This window comes from Liolophura sinensis, chromosome 11 (genome assembly GCF_032854445.1).
Source record: "Liolophura sinensis isolate JHLJ2023 chromosome 11, CUHK_Ljap_v2, whole genome shotgun sequence".
Classification (NCBI taxonomy): domain Eukaryota; kingdom Metazoa; phylum Mollusca; class Polyplacophora; order Chitonida; family Chitonidae; genus Liolophura; species Liolophura sinensis.
The window spans coordinates 23,137,131-23,158,420 of NC_088305.1; the positions used below are offsets into that span (position 1 = coordinate 23,137,131).

The window sequence follows — 21,290 nt, forward strand, 5'->3', positions numbered from 1 at the left end:
GAAATATTTTATGTGTGGAAACTGAAATCTTTGCGGATCGCTTTTAATACGTCAGAGTTCATTAATGTGTTTATTTGGCAGACATACTTTATATATAATATATATATATATCCACTGGTGAGGAGAATTTACATAGGAAAATTAATAAAACGCTTTGTCAAGTTTCTATATTCTGTTATATTCCAACTGCAGTTTCAAACTTCCACAGAGGTCTTTATATAGGATATCTGTTACCAGTAACTAAGGAACATGTTACGTGCATGTCAAAACAGGCAGTGGTTTAGTTATATGGTATAATACAAGGAAAAATTGTTGCTGGGAACAAGGTCGTACATGTATAAAGCTGTTAAGTAGCGAACAACAACTTAAGTGAAACTGTCAAGAAAGAACTGCCTCCGCTATCGAACAACAATATATCATAATTCGCAGCTGTTTCATGAAAACGCCCAAACAAAGTGTAATGAACAGAAATCAATTAAAGCTTTATCAACAAAGTCATCATGCTATGTAGGATAGTGGGAAATTAACCCGTCAGCTGTAGCGAGAATACAAATAAAAGCAGACAAGCTCTTCAAATATACCCGATAAGGGCTTACTTTGTAAATGATAAGGCAGCTATACCAGAACCAGAAAGTTTTCGTGGACCTATTAAGCCAATGAATAATGTGACATATCAGAGTAAAAACAAACATCAAACACTCCAGGTTTGCAGGCACATGAAGCTTCCTATAAGATCGACACGTAGCTTTATTTTAAGAAGGTATTGGTAATTATACTACTAGCTGAACCTTCTGTTTACGCAGGTCAAATTACGATAGGAAAGGAATATTTATTTATTTATTTATTTATTTGACTGGTGGTTTACGCAATACTCAAGAACATTTCAATTATACGACGGCGGCCAGCATTATGGTGGGAGGAAACCGGAAATCCACGATAATCCGCAGGTTGCTGGAAGACCTTACCACTTATGGACAGTGAGGAAGCAGGCATGAGCTGGACTTGGACTCACAGAGACTGCATTGGCGAGAGGCTCCTAGAACATTGCGCGGCTTTGGCAGGCTACCCATCTCGGCCACAGAGGTCACCCAAGGCATGGAATACAACACTTGTGCAATATTTGTCATGCAATCCTCATGTCCTTCATGCAATGTACAGATTCTACACAGTTATTAAGGATACTGATATTATTGAACACAGAAAAAAAAGAATGTTTAAGAAGGTATAGACAAAAAAAACCCTGTAAAAACAAAATATATCTCGAGACTTTTTATGTTTTACCTAGGAAGATAAGTTAGTAACAGTTTGTCTCTGAAATATATGTACAAGTTTGAACAAGAATATTTCTTCCTTATCCTCTGATATATACAAAACACAAAGCTGTATGTCGGCCACAATGTCTTCTTAAAGAGCCACATTTCCCAAGCCCACTGAAATCAGAATAGGCACTTCAACCCATTATAGTAACCTTCCTACACATTCACAGATTTTTGGGCGATCTATTTAATTTTTCTCTCCCTCGCCCCCCCCACCCCCACCCCCCACCCCCTTATTTCACTGTTCACTGATTTTAATATCGTCGTTTTCTGGTTTTCTGTTCCAAAAAACGATTCTGTTCAATAACTTTTTCGTTGTAAATTATAAATTGGTATGAATACTCAAATGTGTTGCCTTAACTTTCCTCAGCATTTCTCTCATCTCTATTAGCATGCAAGAACACATATATTTTATTGTCATGCATGATAAATGTATTTCTGCGAGCCTAATTTAAATCACAATAATTATGTTCCTGTTTCAAAAATCCGACCAGAGCTGTGATTTATTTAATTTAACAAAATTACCACATATGCCTTAGTATCCATATCAGATGGACTGATTACCTCCTTTGCCAGATTTGAACTTTTTTCTTAAAATCTTAAAACTTCTAAGTTTCCTGTAAGACTTCACAGCCACCTCTTAAATACTGATTATGGATTCGGATGTGCAAATAATTTTTATACCTGTAATGTACTGTCAAAATTATGCGAAATAAATAACAAAATCCAAATGGAAAATTAGTCTGAAAATCTTACAGTAATAATGTTTACTTGGACCGGCTTTGAAAAATGTGTAATGTGATAAGACTTGCATATTGAGTGCAACATTAAGTACACTTAACAATTCCTTTCACCCTCCCAACAACATAGCTGAAATCTTGCTGACAAGGAAGTAAATCTTAGTCATTCATTCTTTTCACCCTCAGTTTCAACCGAAGTAATGTGACCAAATATACTGCCCCAAATAAGATCGAAGCTCTAAATTTTAACTGAAGGTGAATCAAACCCATAACTTATATTTCCATTTAACAACTGACAAAACAGGTATAGTTTGATCTGTTTTCGTCTGACATGATACCCTGGATGAGAAGATATGACATGTCACATGATGTGAATAAGGCTTTTTGAGCACTCTTGGAATGAAAAAGGGCTTCAAGTGTTACAAGTCAAAAGCTTACGGTGAAAAAAATGAACTTGCTTCTGATTTTTCCAAAAAGCAAATATTTTCACAAATACATACATTCAGCCAAATGTCTATCACATTATAAAAATGTGTTGAGAATTTCAGGATTGACATGTAATTCCTGTATTGCACCATATTTACTTGTATTCCCAGGTACTATTTTCATGTGTTTAGCACCTGTATATGTAATTAACCATTAATTAATATCCTCCTGAGCCACTAAAGAGTATTTTGTCCTCGGAGATTTCCTTGTACACTTGATGGCTATGATGACAAAGAGTACTGTTATGATCACGAAACCTCCAACAAGTATCCCAAACATTAGCAGACCTGCAACAAACCACATCAGAAACACACAATGAGCACCGGTATAGGTTATCCCAAACATCAGCAGACCTGCAACAAACCACATCAGAAACACACAATGAGCACCGGTATAGGTTATCCCAAACATCAGCAGACCTGCAACAAATCACATCAGAAACACACAATGAGCACCGGTATAGGTTATCCCAAACATCAGCAGACCTGCAACAAACCACATCAGAAACACACAATAAGCGCTGGTATAGGTTATCCCAAACATCAGCAGACCTGCTACAAACCACATCAGAAACACACAATTAGTACCACCATAGGTTATCCTAAACATCAGCAGACCTGCAACAAACCACATCAGAAACACACAATGAGCACCGGTATAGGTTATCCCAAACATCAGCAGACCTGCAACAAACCACATCAGAAACACACAATGAGCACCGGTATAGGTTATCCCAAACATCAGCAGACCTGAAACAACCACATCAAAGACACACACTGAGCATACAAAACATCGGTAGACCTGAAACAAACCACATCAAAGACACACAATGAGTACAGGTAGAGGTCATCAAAAACAACATCAGACCTGAAATAACCACATCAAAAATACTCCCTGAGTATCTCAAATATCAGCAAACCTGAAACAAACCAAATCATAAACAATCCATAAACACAGGTTATCCCAAACATCAGCAGATCTGTACTCCACACAAGGGAAATACTCACTAAAATGATGGATGACTGCATCTGCGTCCTCTACACCACACAAGGGAAATACTCAGTAAACTGAAGGATGACTGTAGCTGCATCCTCTACACCACACAAGGGAAATTCTTACTAAACTGAAGGTGACCGCAGCTGCGTCCTATACACCACACAAGGGAAATACTCACTGAACTGAAGGATGACCACAGCTGCGTCCTATACACCACACAAGGGAAATACTCACTAAACTGAAGGATGACTGCAGCTGCATCCTCTACACCACACAAGGGAAATACTCACTAAACTGAAGGATGACTGCAGCTGTGTCCTCTACACCACACAAGGGAAATACTCACTAACCTGAAGGATGACCACAGCTGCATCTTGTACACCACACAAGGGAAATACTCACTAAACTGAAGGATGACTGCAGCTGCATCCTCTACACCAAACAAGGGAAATACTCACTGAACTGAAGGATGACCACAGCTGCGTCCTATACACCACACAAGGGAAATACTCACTAAACTGAAGGATGACTGCAGCTGCATCTTGTACACCACACTCTTTCGCCCAGTTGTCAGGTATCACATTGGATGTCAGCTGCACAAACTTCTCAAAGGGACACTTTTCTGAACAGCCTGAAATAAAATGTTGCTTTTTATTCCTGTGTTGTTTGTTTATTATTTCAGTAGAAAATGCAAAGTTAATGAATAATTTTTTGAGTCCATGCTATAACAAGTGTCATCAACAATTGGGTGTACAGGCTGTGAAAAGTCCAACAGCTCACAAAAATGGGCAATGGGAAATACATTCATCAGTAACCTTAACATGGTCCAACAGCTCACAAAAATGGGCAATGGGAAATACATTCATCAGTAACCTTAACATGGTTAACCTCTACATGTATGTCAAATAATTTATTTATTTATTTGGTTGGTGTTTTACGCCGTACTCAAGAATATTTCACTTATACGATGGCAGTCAGCATCATGGTGGGCGGAAACCGGGCAGGGCCCGGGGGAAACCCGAGACCATCCGCAAGATGCTGGCAGACCTTCCCACGTACGGCCGGAGAGGAAGCCACCATGAGCTGGACTTGAACTCACTGCGACCGCATTGGTGAGAGACTCCTGGGTCATTACGCTGCGCTAGCGCGCTAACCAACTGAGCCACGAGGCCCCTGTATGTCAAATAAGGTAATCTGAAGTCAAATCCTCACTTACGAATTCCAGTTATACAGACCCAGAGGCAACACTGTCCTCTGTCCTACTTGTATTTGTCAAGGGACAGGTAAAAAATCATTGACAGAAAAATTGACAAAAATTTTCTGAATCGGTATCTTGATCCCAAAAGCGAATGGACTGGTGTTTTATAAACTCTTATCAGGCCAAGGTCAACATGTGAACAAAATTTCTTAGAAATCCCCCAATAAGTTGCTAACAGATGCACTGATAGCCAGAAATATAAATAAACACCAACAAAAACGTAGCCAAAAAATCATATGAAAAAAATCGTATGAAAAAAGAAAGCTTGGTATCACCGACAGTAACTGGCTTTTAGTATAATCAAAATGGGACTACTTTCACATAGATTCATACATTGTACACCATTCTTTGGAACTATTCTTATAAATCTCCGTAGCTTCACCTAGTGAATAACCCATTTTTTTTAAGAGCACACTTATTTTATTTTACCAGAACAATGGCAAAATAAAATGCTAAAATATTTTATATTATAAACTTACCTGGTACTGTTAAAAGCATTGGCTGAGAACCATTGTTGTAAAACACTTTGACGTAGTACGTATTGGCCGGATCTTCATGAAGCTCCAGAATCACTGAGGCAGCATATGGTGGGCTGATATCATTAAACACACCCAGGGCACTCAGCAAGGCAGCTACTGTTGTGTCATGCTAGATGGAAACAGTACATGTACAGTACACTTATTCACCATTACAGGGAAAGACGTCAACACATTTCATTGGACCTTGTGATTCTAAAAGTCACTTAGAATGATTTACTTAATTTTCCAAAGCTTGACAGAGGACTGGCAGAGCCAAAAGGAAACCTGGCAGAGCCAAGAGGAAACCTGACAGAGCCAAGAAGTAATCAGAGTGCATGGAGGAACCTCACAGGACATAAACGAAACATACACAGAGCATAGAGGAAAAATGATCGAGCATAGAGAAAACATGATACAGTCTAGAAGACACCTGGTAGAGTACAGAGTGAAAATGACAGTATAGAGGAAACTTCAGGGCCTGAAGGAACCTTCACAGAACATAAAAGAAACATACACTGAGAATAGAGGAAACCTGACACAGACTAGAAGAATCATGACAAAACATACTCTGCTTGAGTATAGAGGAAATCTTGTTGAGTACAGAAGAAACCTGGTTGAACATAGAGTAAACCTGATACAGCCTAGAGGAAACCTGGAAGAGCATAGAGGAAAACTGACATAGTATAGAGGAAACATGCTTACAGCAAACCTGGTAAAGTATAGAGGAAACCAGAAACAGCGAAGGGAAATCCTGCCATAGGCCTAGAGGAAAAGGCTCGGAGTAAAAACCTGAAATAATCTATAAAGGAAACATGACACGGTCCACAAAAAAAAACCAGAGTAACTCAGTTGTGGATGAAATTTGGGATTAAATACAGTAATTCAAAATAAAATACAGTAATTGCAAAACACATTTTCCATTTGTTCTACAGCTGTAAGCTGTTAAATGATTCCACTGACTTACTGCTGAATACATATACATTCTGGCTCTCTCGGCATCTAACGTCCCATTTATTCTATTGATCTTGTTGTTCATATTTTCCAGCATTACTTTTAAAAGTGGGCCTGTAAATAAGAAAAAAAGGTCAATTTTGTGAATAGTTTGCATTGTTGGTTCACCCTTAAATTTATTTATTTCTGTAAAGTTTCAATTCAATAAGCAAATTATAATGAAGTTGTAGCAGAGTGTTATTGTACGTCACAGATTTACTTTACATGTAGAACACTTGTGGTTATAGACTTTAGTGTAGGTCTGCTTACATGTAGGTCTGCTTTGAGCCACTGTAGCAGAGTGCTGTTGTAAGTCACACTGTTAGTTCCATGTCATACTTGTAGCAGACTTTTGACGATATACATACATGTACACACACAGAACTACTCAGGTCTGCTTTCAGCCACTGTAGCAGAGCGCTGTTGTATGATACACTTTTAGTTCCATGTCATACATGCAGCAGACTTGTGGTTATATGTAGCAGACTTTTGATGATATACATACATGTACACACACACAACTACTCAAGTCTGCTTTCAGCCACTGTAGCACAGTGCTGTTGTATGGTACACTTTTAGTTCCACGTCATACATGCAGCAGACTTGTGATTATATGTAGCAGACTTTTGATGATATACATACATGTACACACACAGAACTACTCAGGTCTGCTTTCAGCCACTGTAGCACAGTGCTGTTGTATGGTACACTTTTAGTTCCACGTCATACATGCAGCAGACTTGTGGTTATATGTAGCAGACTTTTGATGATATACATACATGTACACACACAGAACTACTCAGGTCTGCTTTCAGCCACTGTAGCACAGTGCTGTTGTATGGTACACTTTTAGTTCCACGTCATACATGCAGCAGACTTGTGGTTATATGTAGCAGACTTTTGATGATATACATACATGTACACACACAGAACTACTCAGGTCTGCTTTTAGCAATTTGATTGGTGTCTTGGCAAGAACATTTCACTGCAGCCTGCATTATGGTGGGAAGACACCAGGCAGAACACGGGAGAAACCCATGATGCATAACCATCCTCATTGTGCCATGGTCATGGAGGACCCCGCATACTCACTGTTACATGTGACACATTTGTGTTTATAGATGTACATTTACTTGTGTGTACCAGATTTTTGTTGATATCCACACACAGAGCTACCCACCTCCTTTGAGCCTCTGAAGGAGAGTAGTGTTGTACATGAGGGTGAAGGAGAAAGACTCCAGGGTTCTCAGCTTGTTGATGATAGAGCTGTTCACCCAGGAGGGAAGTGAGAAGTTGTGACGACTCTAAAACCAAAAACAACAATACTAAAGACATCTACATAAAAAAACCAAAATTAAATATTAAAATTCTGCATTTACAAATACTTGCTTTGTGTCAATGCAATATTCAAAAATATTTCATCATTTACCCTCAACTTTGCCAACAAAAGTAAACCTTTAGAAAGGACTTACATTTAGTAGCACAGCTGACAGACACATGCTTGCAAAACTTCAGCTCATACATAAAGCACTAAAATCTAGAATTTGGTAATTTACAGTAAGTAATATGTACACAGAGCATCATCGTTGAAACAACCTGCTTGTGTCATTATGCTTTATATGCATGTGAAACTTCAGAAATGTAGTAATTTACAGTATTTAATATGTACACACCACATCAACAATGGAATATCCCCCTCGTGCTATTGTGCTCTGCACATGTGCAAACTCTGAGCTCAATACATGCAGTACTTTTTGAGATACCAACCCCAACACTGAGTATAATAAACAATACACTAAAGTCAGGAATTCAGTAATTTACGGTATTTAATATGTACACACCATATCAACAATGGAATATCTCCCTTGTGCGATGGCGCTCTGCACATGTGCAAACTCTGAGCTCAATACATGCAGTACTTTTTGGGATACCAACTCCCAACACTGAGTCTAATACACAATACACTAAAGTCAGGAATTCAGTAATTTACGGTATTTAATATGTACACACCATATCAACAATGGAATATTCCTCTCGTGCTATTGTGTTTTACATGTGTTCAAACCTTGATATGAACACCTGGAGTACTTTCTAAGATACAACCCCTAACATTTTGTTCCACATGTTTTCCCTGTTATTGGACACAGGAGTTCATTGTATGACCTAAGCTATGCCTATACTTTGTAAAGGTGAGCTAAAAAAAAATGCGTCATTTTCCCAGTATCTCAGAACCAGACATGCACAGGTGTATCATGAAACTTTATGTTTATACCCAAAAAATCATCTCATAGTAGAGTGTGTCAATCACTTATCACATGTAACAGACATTACCAACAAACTCACCTCACAGTAGAGTGTATCAGCTACTGGTCATATGTTAAAGACATTGCCAACAAACTCACCTCACAGTAGAGTGTATCAGCCACTGGTCATATGTTAAAGACATTGCCAACAAACTCACCTCACAGTAGAGTGTATCAGCCACTGGTCATATGTTAGAGACATTGCCAACAAACTCACCTCACAGTAGAGTGTATCAGCCACTGGCCATATGTTAGAGACATTACCAACAAACTCACCTCACAGTAGAGTGTATCAGCTACTCGCCATATGTTAAAGACATTGCCAACAAACTCACCTCACAGTAGAATGTATCAGCCACTGGTCATATGTTAAAAACATTGCCAACAAACTCACCTCACAGTAGAGTGTATCAGCCACTGGTCACATGTTAGAGACATTGCCAACAAACTCACCTCACAGTAGAGTGTATCAGCCACTGGCCATATGTTAAAGACATTGCCAACAAACTCACCTCACAGTAGAGTGTATCAGCCACTGGTCATATGTTAAAGACATTGTCAACAAACTCACCTCACAGTAGAGTGTATCAGCCACTGGTCATATGTTAGAGACATTGCCAACAAACTCACCTCACAGTAGAGTGTATCAGCCACTGGCCAAATGTTAGAGATATTTTCATGACCTAACCCTGTCTTCTCTCCAACAAAAATGTAGAAATCCTGAAGACAGTAAAAGATTCTATTATCTGTTATGGTGAATGCCTGTGAACCCTTCAGTAGAATGAATGAACGAATGCTTGGAGTTTAATGTAGTGCTTAACAATTTTTCAGCCATATGACGATGAGGAGTCATTAAGTGTGTGTACATACATGTACATACATATTGTGTTTTCTTGCGGCAGGACGAGTCCATGCTGCCAAAGTGCTGCTGCCACTGAAGTACATGTATCATGCGGAAGACACCAGATATGACACCTTACCCAATAACCAGTCACCAGTCATCTTTCCTTACTCCAACTTCACAGTGTTGAGCGCTAAGCGAGGCAGTAACAAGTACCATTTTTAAACTCTTTGATCTGACCCGACCCAGTTTTGATCCTGAGTCCCACGACTTCAAGGCGGGTGCTCTATCCATTAGGCAATTGAAGCGGTCCCCTTATACAGAGTGAGTGCTGAGGGTTTAACGTTGTACTTAACAATTTTTCAGTCACATGGCAACAAAGGAGACCTTAGAGTGCATGTAATGTGCCTCCTTGTTGCAGGGTCCGATTTCCACTGCTCTTTTATCTAGTGCTGCTTCACTGAGATGATTTACCAAAGGCAAGCAAGCCGCCCCACCTGAGCCATTTTACTGATACGGGTCAACCAGTCTTTGCACTATCCCCTTAACACTGAAGGTCAAGCGAGGAAGCTACAACTTCATCTTTTAAGGTCTTAGGTGTGACCCAATCAAGGGCTGACCCTGGATCTACCGTCCAACGCTCTACCAATTGAGCTATCGCGGCCAGTCTCTTAAGCTGAACAACATAGACAATCTACATGTCCACTGTGTAATGCCTGTATAATGAGACTACTTTTTTCACTCATTACTGTTACTGGTGATTTAACACAGGTCTTAAGAGCGTTTCACTTTGTAAAGTGATTATACAGGAGATAGCTTCAGCAGAAAATCCATCAGTGCAAATCCATTCCAATTTTTGCTATTAATTTAACAAGCACCCCAATAATTACTTTTTACAAAATACCAGCCTCTTCTATGCACATATTACTGTTCAAAATTGTTAATTAAGTTCTTAAATAACATCTTCAAAGTTTTGAATCATTTTCACACTGTAATATCTAGTACAGGTATTAATATTTACTGCAAAGCAATATTTTGAGCTATTCTTGGTACATACACACGTCACTGGTCTAAAGCCTATCAGCTGCTGCGAGATACAGCAATACTAATAAATACCCTTTTAAATACTAATAAAGAATTCGTTGAGTGTCCAAACTTTATCTTCTCAAAATATTAAATTTTCAGGTTAGGGATTAAAAGGACTATTTGATGTCAATCCGTGATCACATTTGATAAAGCCATGATAATTATTTCAAATACATACAAACAAATACGCATGTATCATTCATTCAGATAATAATTCAACCCGATTAGTCCTCAAAACACAAAGAATACCTCCAAATATTCAGGTGTATTCACTTGTCCTAATGAATACATGTATATCCCTACAGAGGTAAACTGATATACCAAAATTCTTCTACCTGTGTGCAAGTTGCAACGGGTTTATTCCAGCCTATTCTGAAGACAATATTCTGTGTTGACTGATAAAATTGTACCTCTTGTGAATCTCTGAAGCTGACCTATCCAACCAATGCAGTTTTGTCTCCAGTCCAAAATCTAATTAAAATATGCATAAACTGCCCTGAAAGTTGCTCTTTAATATGTGATAGGTCAAGGAATTAGAGTAGAGGTTGTAAATGCAGGCATCTGCATAAGGATTTCATATAAGTCATAAAACACTTGTAGTTGTTGTGTGCTTGTAAACACAAGTTATTAATTTTATAGGTTTATAAATTATATAGGCAAATTATTACTAACCTTTTCATTACAAATTTTGGGATCAGTTCCAAAGGAAAATTTTGCAAGTCACAATACTGCAATATTATTAACACTGCAACAGTTACATGTATATATGCATTACACACTTTTTGTGATTGGCAAGATTTATCACTTTAAAAATTTTATTTGCTTCTGAAAGTACATTTTTTTTACAAACCAAACTATATGTGTAAAACAATAATTGAATAACTTAATATCAGTAGACCTTCCACAAACTGCATGTTGATATGTGACATGCCAAAATGGTATTATATGATCCTACATTGATTTACTCTGAAGTTATCCCTGTAACTGTACATCAAGGGGCATAACTCTACAAATTATCATTTTAAAACTTGGATAGATCACTTCTAGAATTGACAACCATTATTTTCTCTATCAGACAATTTTATTTGAATTTGTAATAAGGGATTTGATGTTGATTTTGATAACAAAACACCAACCTTATTACGTTTTTCTTCCTCCTTAACAATGTCAGAATGTAAAATGTCATCATAGGCTTTGTCATAAGCTGGGCAAGGAGCTTGGAGAGCTAGCACCTAAAACAAACAGGAAATTAAACAATGGATAATTACACTGGTATTACATGGGCAATTATAGTTTAAAATAATCATACCTATATAATTACGACACATTACACACATTACTGCCAGCTTTAGATATCTTACAAAGATCTACATGTACATGGTACATGTTCCATACATCAGAATGTCACGAATGGCTTTTTTTGGTGCAGGACACAGGGCTTCACGCTGTGCTCAAGAATATTTCACTTATATGACGGTGGTCAGCATTATGGTGGAGGAAACCCATGACCTTCATAAGAGGGATAGCTCTAAGAACACGCTGTATCTCGGACATTACAAAAAATTATTGCAATAATTATTTGACATATCAAAAAAATGTAATCATTTGACATCAATCGTAACTATCAACTTGCATATACATTGTAGTCTTTCGTTGCCTACTACATTTATCAAGTGGAAAAAGATTAATAATGGTTTTACCACATGTATAAAAAAATATTTACATGTTAGTAACAAGTTAGCTCATTTTTCTAATTTTTTTTTTAAAGATATATTAGAGAGTGGCCTCAGGGATACGGAGAATATTTAGAGAATATTTATTCAAGAATTTCCATGTGAAAGTCTGATTTAATGGTCAAAGTAAATGATACAGATTAAATTTTGTTGAATAACTTCCCAATACCAGAATATTTCAAAAGAAAAACTGTAAAAAAAGATGTACCTTTTTTAAAAGTAATTATTGTGTAGGGAAGTGTAGGGAATGCTCCAAACAATAAACTTCTTATTTTACGGTAAATTACCTAAATTTTGGCCAATGACAATCTGCCTGATTGTGTGAGTTCTATTGATCTTACAAAGATGTTTTAAAGTTTGTTTGGAAGGTTTGATGGAGAAATATAATATTCAGTCCCAGAAGAAACACTTTATGCCATAACGTGTACCTGTACCTAAAAAATGACATATCTAAAAATGTAATTTTGGGGGCAAAATTTTAGGTTATTTAATGTATGCCTGAAGTACTGTTACATATGTAAGCTGATGCCAAAACTTACACTGTCATTTTTCTCCGGAACTGTATGAATAGGAACGGGCTGCCAGGTAACATTAGGTAGGAATGTATCAGTGGGTGGGTACAGTCCTGCAAGGTGGCACTCAGCACTGAGAAGACACCGATCCAGGTTAGAGCTACGGACTGATATCTGAAACAGGTGACACAGTTGATGATAGGGAGAAAAGTATCACAGTCCTGCGTCACGGCGGAGACACCTGCCCAGAATAGAGGTGTGTCCTGATATCTGAAACAGGTGACACAGTTGTACAGCAAAGAATGGTATTACAGTCCTGCTTCTCTCTTTTCCCTTTTATGAGATTATATATCAGGTGGGCATAATAAAATGGGCCGTCCTTTGACATTCAATATTTCAGAAACCATCTTATTTCAAGTTCTAAAAATTTACACACTTAAAAGCCTTTACGTCCTAAATATATAGACCAAATTTCAATTTCATCCTTTCAGATTTCTGTTCATGGGACCAAAGTCAAAAATGCATGTTGCAGACATTTGAAAATAATGTTCTACCTTGTTTTACTTGAAAAGGTGATCAATTCCTTGTCCGCCGCAGAGAAAACCATCTTGATTCAGCAAAACTTGTGCCTACCTGGCAGAAAGGTTTCTCTAACACTAGAGTCAGACAATTTTTTTCACACAACACCTCACTGACGTGTGTCACACAGGAGCAGCCCGCGCTCTACTCATGACACCTGACAGGTGATGCAATGTGGGTCACCAGACCATGCGATTTTGAGGCTATGTTTTCATTTTAACTCTGTGCGCAAACTACTCAAGTTATGATCTAGAAAATTGGTCAGCATATTAACAAGATCATGCCATTTGAATGTCTAAAGTTTGAAAGGGTTTAAACAAAGGATAATGGAGCAATGCAGCATCAAAGTACGACCCATTATATATATGATGTCACAGAAAAATTCTGCTCACGTCTCCTGTTGAAAAGGTTAAGGACAATATCAAGTTAGGAAACAGGTTAAATTTGACAAGATTTCACCAATCTCTACATGTATTACGATTAAGACATTATTTCAGCTATCACTGTTAGCCTATTACAATTCAGAAATCATTTTCATGCCTACTGCTAGCATGTTACAACCATGACATTATTTTAACACTCACTGTTTTATAGCCTACACGTACATGTAAATCAACACAGAGAAAGCTCACTTTTATTTTTATTTATTTGATTGGTGTTTTATGCCATACTCAAGAATATTTCACTTATACGACGGCGGCCAGCATTATGGTGCGAGGAAACTGGGCAGAGCCCGGTGGAAACCCACGACTATTTGCAGGTTGCTGACAGACCTTCCCATGTATGGGAAAACTCACTTTTAAACTATTAGCCTTTTACAACTCAAGACATCATTTCAAAACTCACCTGGAATCTGTCATAGGAAGCATTAAGAAAAGTTTTGTAATATTCTCTGTAGAATTGACCAAGTTGGTAATGTTCCCTCATCCCCTCCTGCAAAATAAAAGGAGCATGCTGATCATTTATTTGATTGGTTTTTTACGCTGTACTCAAGAATATTTCACTTATACGACGGCGGTCAGCATTATGGTGGGTGGAAATCAGGCAGAGCCCGGGGGAAACCCACGACCATCCGCAGATTGCTGACATGCCCGATCATTGTAATACCAGTACATTAACACATGGAACTGCTGCCATTTGGAATAAATACACATTCAGGTTTCAATGTAAGAGCCAAGAATAAAAAATTAAAAACAAAAACAAACTTATATCATACACAATGAATAGGAGAATATCAGAGCAGACTTCACAAATGTGTTTTATTGTGTTGTAATAAAATACACATTCAAGATTAAAATTAAAACTTTATGGACAGCAAAACAATAAAAAAATCAAAAACAAAAGTATACTTCAGTTTTTACAATGCAATTGACAGTGAAATAGTTTGAACTTTATGTCACAGTTGTATACAATGTATGGTACAAAAATCTGAGTAGATTTGACAAATGTGATTTGATATGTAGTACATGTACCTTGGTCAGTTGGCCATATCCCTGAGGCCAGTCATTCTCTGTGATCGGATTGGTTGGATAACTTTCCACAGGGCTTCTGTCTCCATGACGATAAAGCTATATTAAAGGCACAGTGCATGTTAAGTGAGTTAAAATATTAAAGCTTCTTGATGAAACAGGAAAAAAACAAAACATCTAATAATGCAAAGACCATTTTATTACCCATTGCAAGCTATGAATTTCATGGTTGGTGTTATCAGTGCAGGAATCCAGAGTGCCAAAAGGTAAACCAATGACCCTCAGCAACTTACTGACAAACTTTCCAACTTCTAGGACTTGTTTACATGCTTTTACGTCATATTCATTATACTGGTGAAAGACAAGTTCTATTGATTTAAGACAGACTACATGAAAGCTTCCTGAAATCTCACTGTCCTCTTCCATGCCTTCTCGTAAATGCTGAATGCAGAAAAATCTACAAATTCTCTAAATTAAAGGTTGGGGTTGAACCAGCAATTTAAGACAGACTGCATGAAAGCTTCCTGAAATCTCACTGTCCTCTTCCATGCCTTCTCGTAAATACAGAATGCAGAAAAATCTACAAATTCTCTAAATTAAAGGTTGGGGTTGAACCAGCAATTTAAGACAGACTACATGAAAGCTTCCTGAAATCTCACTGTCCTCTTCCATGCCTTCTCGTAAATACAGAATGCAGAAAAATCTACAAATTCTCTAAATTAAAGGCCGGGTTTGAACCAGCAATTTAAGACAGACTACATGAAAGCTTCCTGAAATCTCACTGTCCTCTTCCATGCCTTCTCGTAAATACAGAATGCAGAAAAATCTACAAATTCTCTAAATTAAAGGCCGGGTTTGAACCAGCAATTTAAGACAGACTACATGAAAGCTTCCTGAAATCTCACTGCCCTCTTCCATGCCTTCTCGTAAATACAGAATGCAGAAAAATCTACAAATTCTCTAAATTAAAGGCCGGAATTGAACCAGCAATTTAAGACAGACTACATGAAAGCTATCTGAAATCTCACTGCCCTCTTCCATGCCTTCTCGTAAATACAGAATGCAGAAAAATCTACAAATTCTCTAAATTAAAGGCCGGGTTTGAACCAGCAATTTAAGACAGACTACATGAAAGCTTCCTGAAATCTCACTGCCCTCTTCCATGCCTTCTCGTAAATACAGAATGCAGAAAAATCTACAAATTCTCTAAATTAAAGGCTGGGATTGAACCAGTGTTTTTAAGACAGACTACATGAAAGCTTCCTGAAATCTCACTGTCCTCTTCCATGCCTTCTCGTAAATACAGAATGCAGAAAAATCTACAAATTCTCTAAATTAAAGGCTGGGATTGAACCAGTGTTTTTAAGACAGACTACATGAAAGCTTCCTGAAATCTCACTGTCCTCTTCCATGCCTTCTCGTAAATGCTGAATGCAGAAAAATCTACAAATTCTCTAAATTAAAGGTCGGAATTGAACCAGCACCTTGTGTGCCTTAATACTCAGTACTGCACATCCTGATCCATTATTTGTAATGCAGAAACATTTCCACAAATATGCCAACTAGGCTTAAGTTATCCATTTATACTAAATTATCCCTTAAAGGATAGGAATATGAAGAATAGGAGCCCTAAAACAATGATTATGGTTTAAAGGGGAATAAAGAAAATTATTCCCCCAAAACACTGAAAATTTTTGTAGCCGTTTTCATATTCCCTCTTTTTTATGCAGACTTTCCATCAAAAGACAGAAATTTGGAAAAAATGACATCTTTAAATCATCATGCCTGGAATGCATAACCAGCTTAACATTCCCAATTCCGATTTTTTCCCCCAGAGAGAGGGGCGTCGTTTTGACAGGTACTACCATTAGCTTCACCTATGCAGGCTACTTAATTCCCACTCGGGCCTCTTCATTTTCAGCATCCTCTCCATTTTAGCCAGCCAGATCATTTTACACACCATGTTCATTTAATGCAGCAGGATAATTTTGAGCCCTAGCTCTCTTCATTTTTATGTAATATGCAACCAGATCACTTTGGTCACTGTCTTCATTTAAAATGCAGCTTGATCATTTTGGGTACACTTTTTATTTTAGACACCCTGTTGATTTTGGACACACTCGTTGTTTGGGAAACTGTAGTCATTTAGGATGAAATGGTAATTTGGGTCATCCTGGTGGTTTTAAAAGTTGATGTCATTTTTCTTCTGCACATACTAAGAAATACAAACAAATGTTTGATGTGCCTTTCAAACAGGGAGGATGTGTGTGTGTGTGTGTGTGGGGGGGGGGGGGGGGGGGGAGAGGGGGTGTTAATGAACAGAGGGAAGAGAAGAGCCCTCAATCCCCAGGACATGCTGACCTCATAACCTTAGCATACATTCAGGTGCTTGTGCCTCTCTTCTGGGATATAACTTTTTAGATAAATACACATGTTCTTTAGACTGTAGTGAGTGAGTGCTTGGGGTTTAACGTCGTACTTAACAATTTTTCAGTCATATGACGACGACTTCAGACTGTACGTAACAAATAAATTGCACGAAGCATGCTAATTTGTAATTCAGTGTGCTAAATAACCTTCCTTATTTAACATTCTGACATTTATATAATTATGTTGTCCGTGTCTACCTACTGAATGAGTGTCAGAAATATAAAATATGAAAGTTGTAGGCCTACATATAATGTTATTGAATTAATTAGTTTGTACAGCTGTAAGTCTTGCCATCTGTCTGTTCAAAAATATTTTATGTGTTACCAGCAAATGGGGCTCTATATACAGCACAGGATGAACATATAAATAAACCAGCACTGTAGCTGTCTCTGTCAGCTGGTCACGCCTCTAACAGCTATAGATCCCAAAACCGCAATTTCTCACTACAACATAAACTTGGGAAAAAAAGAGAGGTTTAATATGAAAACTATTCACCTATAAGTTGAATTTGTCTTATGTGACCCCTAGACCTAGCCTTTAGTGTGTTATTTTAAAATTCTCTGTCATACGTTGTACCGGGATATTAAAAATTAATCGACGAAGAATGTCGATGGATTTAATGGGGCTAAATTTGACCTTGTGCTCACCTGAACTATGCAGTATTCAGATACGGTATTTCGTAAGTGTCAAGTTTTTCAGCAGAAAAGTGTGCGGTACATGTTTTCGGCTGTTGCACTTAATAGTACTAGCGAGAGTAGGTCTACTATTATTGTACCAGTCTGTAGTCAGTTTCAGTTTCACGTCACATGCGTCTATCGAACACCAAATATTTCGAAAAAATGACACTCAGACTCGGTATATAAATAAAGTTTTCATTCAGAACACTGAAGAGTCTTACCAGGTTGACTAATCGCAGAGATGGAAGGTCCTGTGAGGCACAAACACCGATGAAATATAGAATCGTCAATAAAAACATCGCCGCCGGGTAATTCGCGGCTACCGCCATCTTGGCCAAGCTGGAGATCACATGACCTGAAATAGATCGACCGCGAGAGGGCGCGTCTGATTTTAGCAGTGCAGAAATTGACAATTTCACCTGTCCCAGTATTGCTACTTTGACAGGAAATGTAAAAGTAAAAGTAAAATATTTCACATCTGGCATTTATCTGAAGGAGCGCAGACCAACACCGAACTGGTATTAAAATGCTTATAAGCCTACCTGTAGACCTACAGCTGGTGTACAGGTAGGCTGGGCCTAGGGTTCCTCTGGAATCCTGCTGTCAGTCAGAATGATTGTCAGGAAACCTTATTCCCCCCAACATTCCCTTTAAGAATTGCCCTGTAAACAGAATGTTGGGTGGAACAAAAAAAACCAAAAAAAAACATGACAGTCGTTGATTTAAGTTGTCCGATGCGAAAGTTTAAAAGGTTGGATTACTGTTGAAAGATGGTTTACCAATGCTGGGTTTGACATATTACATTTCGAGGGTTACAGGGAAACGGTGGATATTAAAATAAGGTAGGGTTCGAGCATGTTTTTTTTTGTGAAATTGTCGGCGCGGAAGTTTACAGTATACGGAATCTGGGCGCTATAGATAAACCTCGTGAACAATGCACGCATGTACACACACAGATATATCACAGCTGCGGCTCAGTGACCGTCCAACGTTGTCTCATCGATTTATTTATTTATTTTATTGTTGTTTTACGCCTTAGTCAAGAATATTTAACTTACACGACGGTGGCCAGCAATATGGTGAAACAAAACCGGGCAGAGCCCTGGGGAAACCCACAGCCATCAACAGGTTGCTGGCATATCTACCCACGTGTATACAAGGGGAGAGGAAGTTTATCCATTTCACGAGTATAGTGCTAGGTTTAAGACTGTCCCAAACAAACATATGTCAATTACTTTCAGCGGGCTGCGCCCCAGATTACTACTATTGATCTGCCTTCACGTGACCTACATCACATGGTCGCGGCCCGCTGCACGAGGATGGAGCAAATCACGCAAATGGTGACCGTCCTCATTCGGCTTCCGTAACATGCTGTGATCTCTTGTGACAAGTGCTGTCGCTACACCAGACGTGACACCTCTCCCAGTCACATTATTAGTATTGACACCAGGTCATCCAGTCCTGCTTCCTTGCTCTAACCTCTCTATGTGGATTAAACTGTAGACCAAATGCACCTATAACTTCGCGATACATTAATATCTGGTCAAAATTAAGGATGGGGAACCTTGACAGAGGTTTGCGGAAACTTGTAGAAGCTACGTGTAGCTGGGGGAATCTGGACAGAGGATGAAGGCACCTTGGCAGTGGCAGGAATGCAGGAAGGCAGGAAGAACATGGCCAGGTACTGTAGACCGAGGCTGGAGGGACCTCGACAAGGTCTGAAGAACCCTGCACAGACGCTGGAGACCTTGACTACCTTAATTAAACAAATCTGTTGTCAATTCACTCTGTTATACTCTTTGGCTATTGCGAGCTATTATTCAGGCGGCTTAATTCGGTACCGGTAGAAATCAACGCGCAATACAGGACATCGTATAGCCTAGCGCATTCACATTTCTTTCCAACATGCTTGCTATCTACATCATCTTATTTCACTTTATGAACATTCTGCTCTCAATCTGCTCGATAGATATAGAAAAAATACAGCTTTGGGGTATCATCTTTACTTGAGCTCATTTTGCATTTGAGGTATACCTGTTGAAGACAACTTCAGACGTGACGGCACGAATGACACTACTAGTGCGATCTATCGATTATTGCCACCAGGTCCTCGAGGACAGAGGAATCATGGGAATATGGAGAATTTCCGCCACAAAGTCCTCGAGGACACAGGTATCATGGGAATATGGAGAATTACCGCCACCAAGTCCTCGAGGACACAGGTATCATGGGAATATGGAGAATTACCGCCACCAAGTCCTGGAGGACACAGGTATCATGGGAATATGGAGAATTACCGCCACCAAGTCCTCGAGGACACAGGTATCATGGGAATATGGAGAATTACCGCCACCAAGTCCTCGAGGACACACGAATCATGGAAATATGGAGAATTACCGCCACCAAGTCCTCGAGGACACAGGTATCATGGGAATATGGAGAATTACCGCCACCAAGTCCTCGAGGACACAGGTATCATGGGAATATGGAGAATTACCGCCACCAAGTCCTGGAGGACACAGGAATCATGGAAATATGGAGAATTACCGCCAACAAGTCCTCGAGGACACAGGTATCATGGGAATATGAAGAATTTCCGCCACCAAGTCCTCGAGGACACAGGAATCATGGAAATATGGAGAATTTCCGTCACCAAGTCCTCGAGGACACAGGTATCATGGGAATATGGAGAATTACCGCCACCAAGTCCTGGAGGACACAGGAATCATGGAAATATGGAGAATTACCGCCACCAAGTCCTGGAGGACACAGGAATCATGGAAATATGGAGAATTTCCGTCACCAAGTCCTCGAGGACACAGGTATCATGGGAATATGGAGAATTACCGCCACCAAGTCCTGGAGGACACAGGAATCATGGGAATATGGAGAATTACCGCCACCAAGTCCTCGAGGACACAGGTATCATGGGAATATGGAGAATTACCGCCACCAAGTCCTCGAGGACACAGGTATCATGGGAATATGGAGAATTACCGCCACCAAGTCCTGGAGGACACAGGAATCATGGAAATATGGAGAATTACCGCCACCAAGTCCTGAAGGACACAGGAATCATGGGAATATGGAGAATTACCGTCACCAAGTCCTCGAGGACACAGGAATCATGGGAATATGGAGAATTACCGCCACCAAGTCCTGGAGGACACAGGAATCATGGAAATATGGAGAATTACCGCCACCAAGTCCCCGAGGACACAGGTATCATGGGAATATGGAGAATTACCACCACCAAGTCCTCGAGGACACAGGTATCATGGGAGTATGGAGAATTACCGCCACCAAGTCCTCGAGGACACAGGTATCATGGGAATATGGAGAATTACCACCACCAA

The 21,290-nt window shown here is 39.0% G+C and overlaps 1 protein-coding gene across 2 annotated transcripts; it reads right to left on the bottom strand.

The window, feature by feature from the left end:
* Nucleotides 1-1,553: 1,553 nt before the first annotated feature.
* On the bottom strand, nucleotides 1,554-18,254 carry LOC135477643 (lysosomal acid phosphatase-like). Of its 2 annotated transcripts, XM_064757816.1 has the most exons (11): nucleotides 18,156-18,254; nucleotides 14,831-14,926; nucleotides 14,205-14,291; nucleotides 12,807-12,953; nucleotides 11,671-11,766; nucleotides 9,238-9,327; nucleotides 7,485-7,608; nucleotides 6,279-6,379; nucleotides 5,276-5,444; nucleotides 4,053-4,169; nucleotides 1,554-2,829 (listed from the first exon to the last, which is right to left on the bottom strand). In XM_064757816.1, exons 1-11 carry the CDS (start codon nucleotides 18,231-18,233, stop codon nucleotides 2,696-2,698), a joined length of 1,239 nt encoding a protein of 412 aa, XP_064613886.1. In that variant the 5' UTR covers nucleotides 18,234-18,254; the 3' UTR covers nucleotides 1,554-2,695. The 2 variants fall into 2 exon arrangements, with proteins under 2 accessions (XP_064613886.1, XP_064613887.1); XM_064757817.1 differs by lacking the exon at nucleotides 4,053-4,169.
* Between the last annotated feature and the right edge of the window lie 3,036 nt (nucleotides 18,255-21,290).

What these genes read in the sequence shown, in the direction of transcription:
- LOC135477643 (XM_064757816.1), bottom strand. Translation starts at nt 18,233, where the DNA reads ATGTTTTTATTGACGATTCTATATTTCATCGGTGTTTGTGCCTCACAG. An exon ending in GATATGGCCAACTGACCAAG is followed by an intron (nt 14,292 to 14,830) that starts GTACATGTACTA and finishes TTTATTTTGCAG; the next exon opens with GAGGGGATGAGGGAACATTA. An exon ending in CTTCCTATGACAGATTCCAG is followed by an intron (nt 12,954 to 14,204) that starts GTGAGTTTTGAA and finishes CACCTGTTTCAG; the next exon opens with ATATCAGTCCGTAGCTCTAA.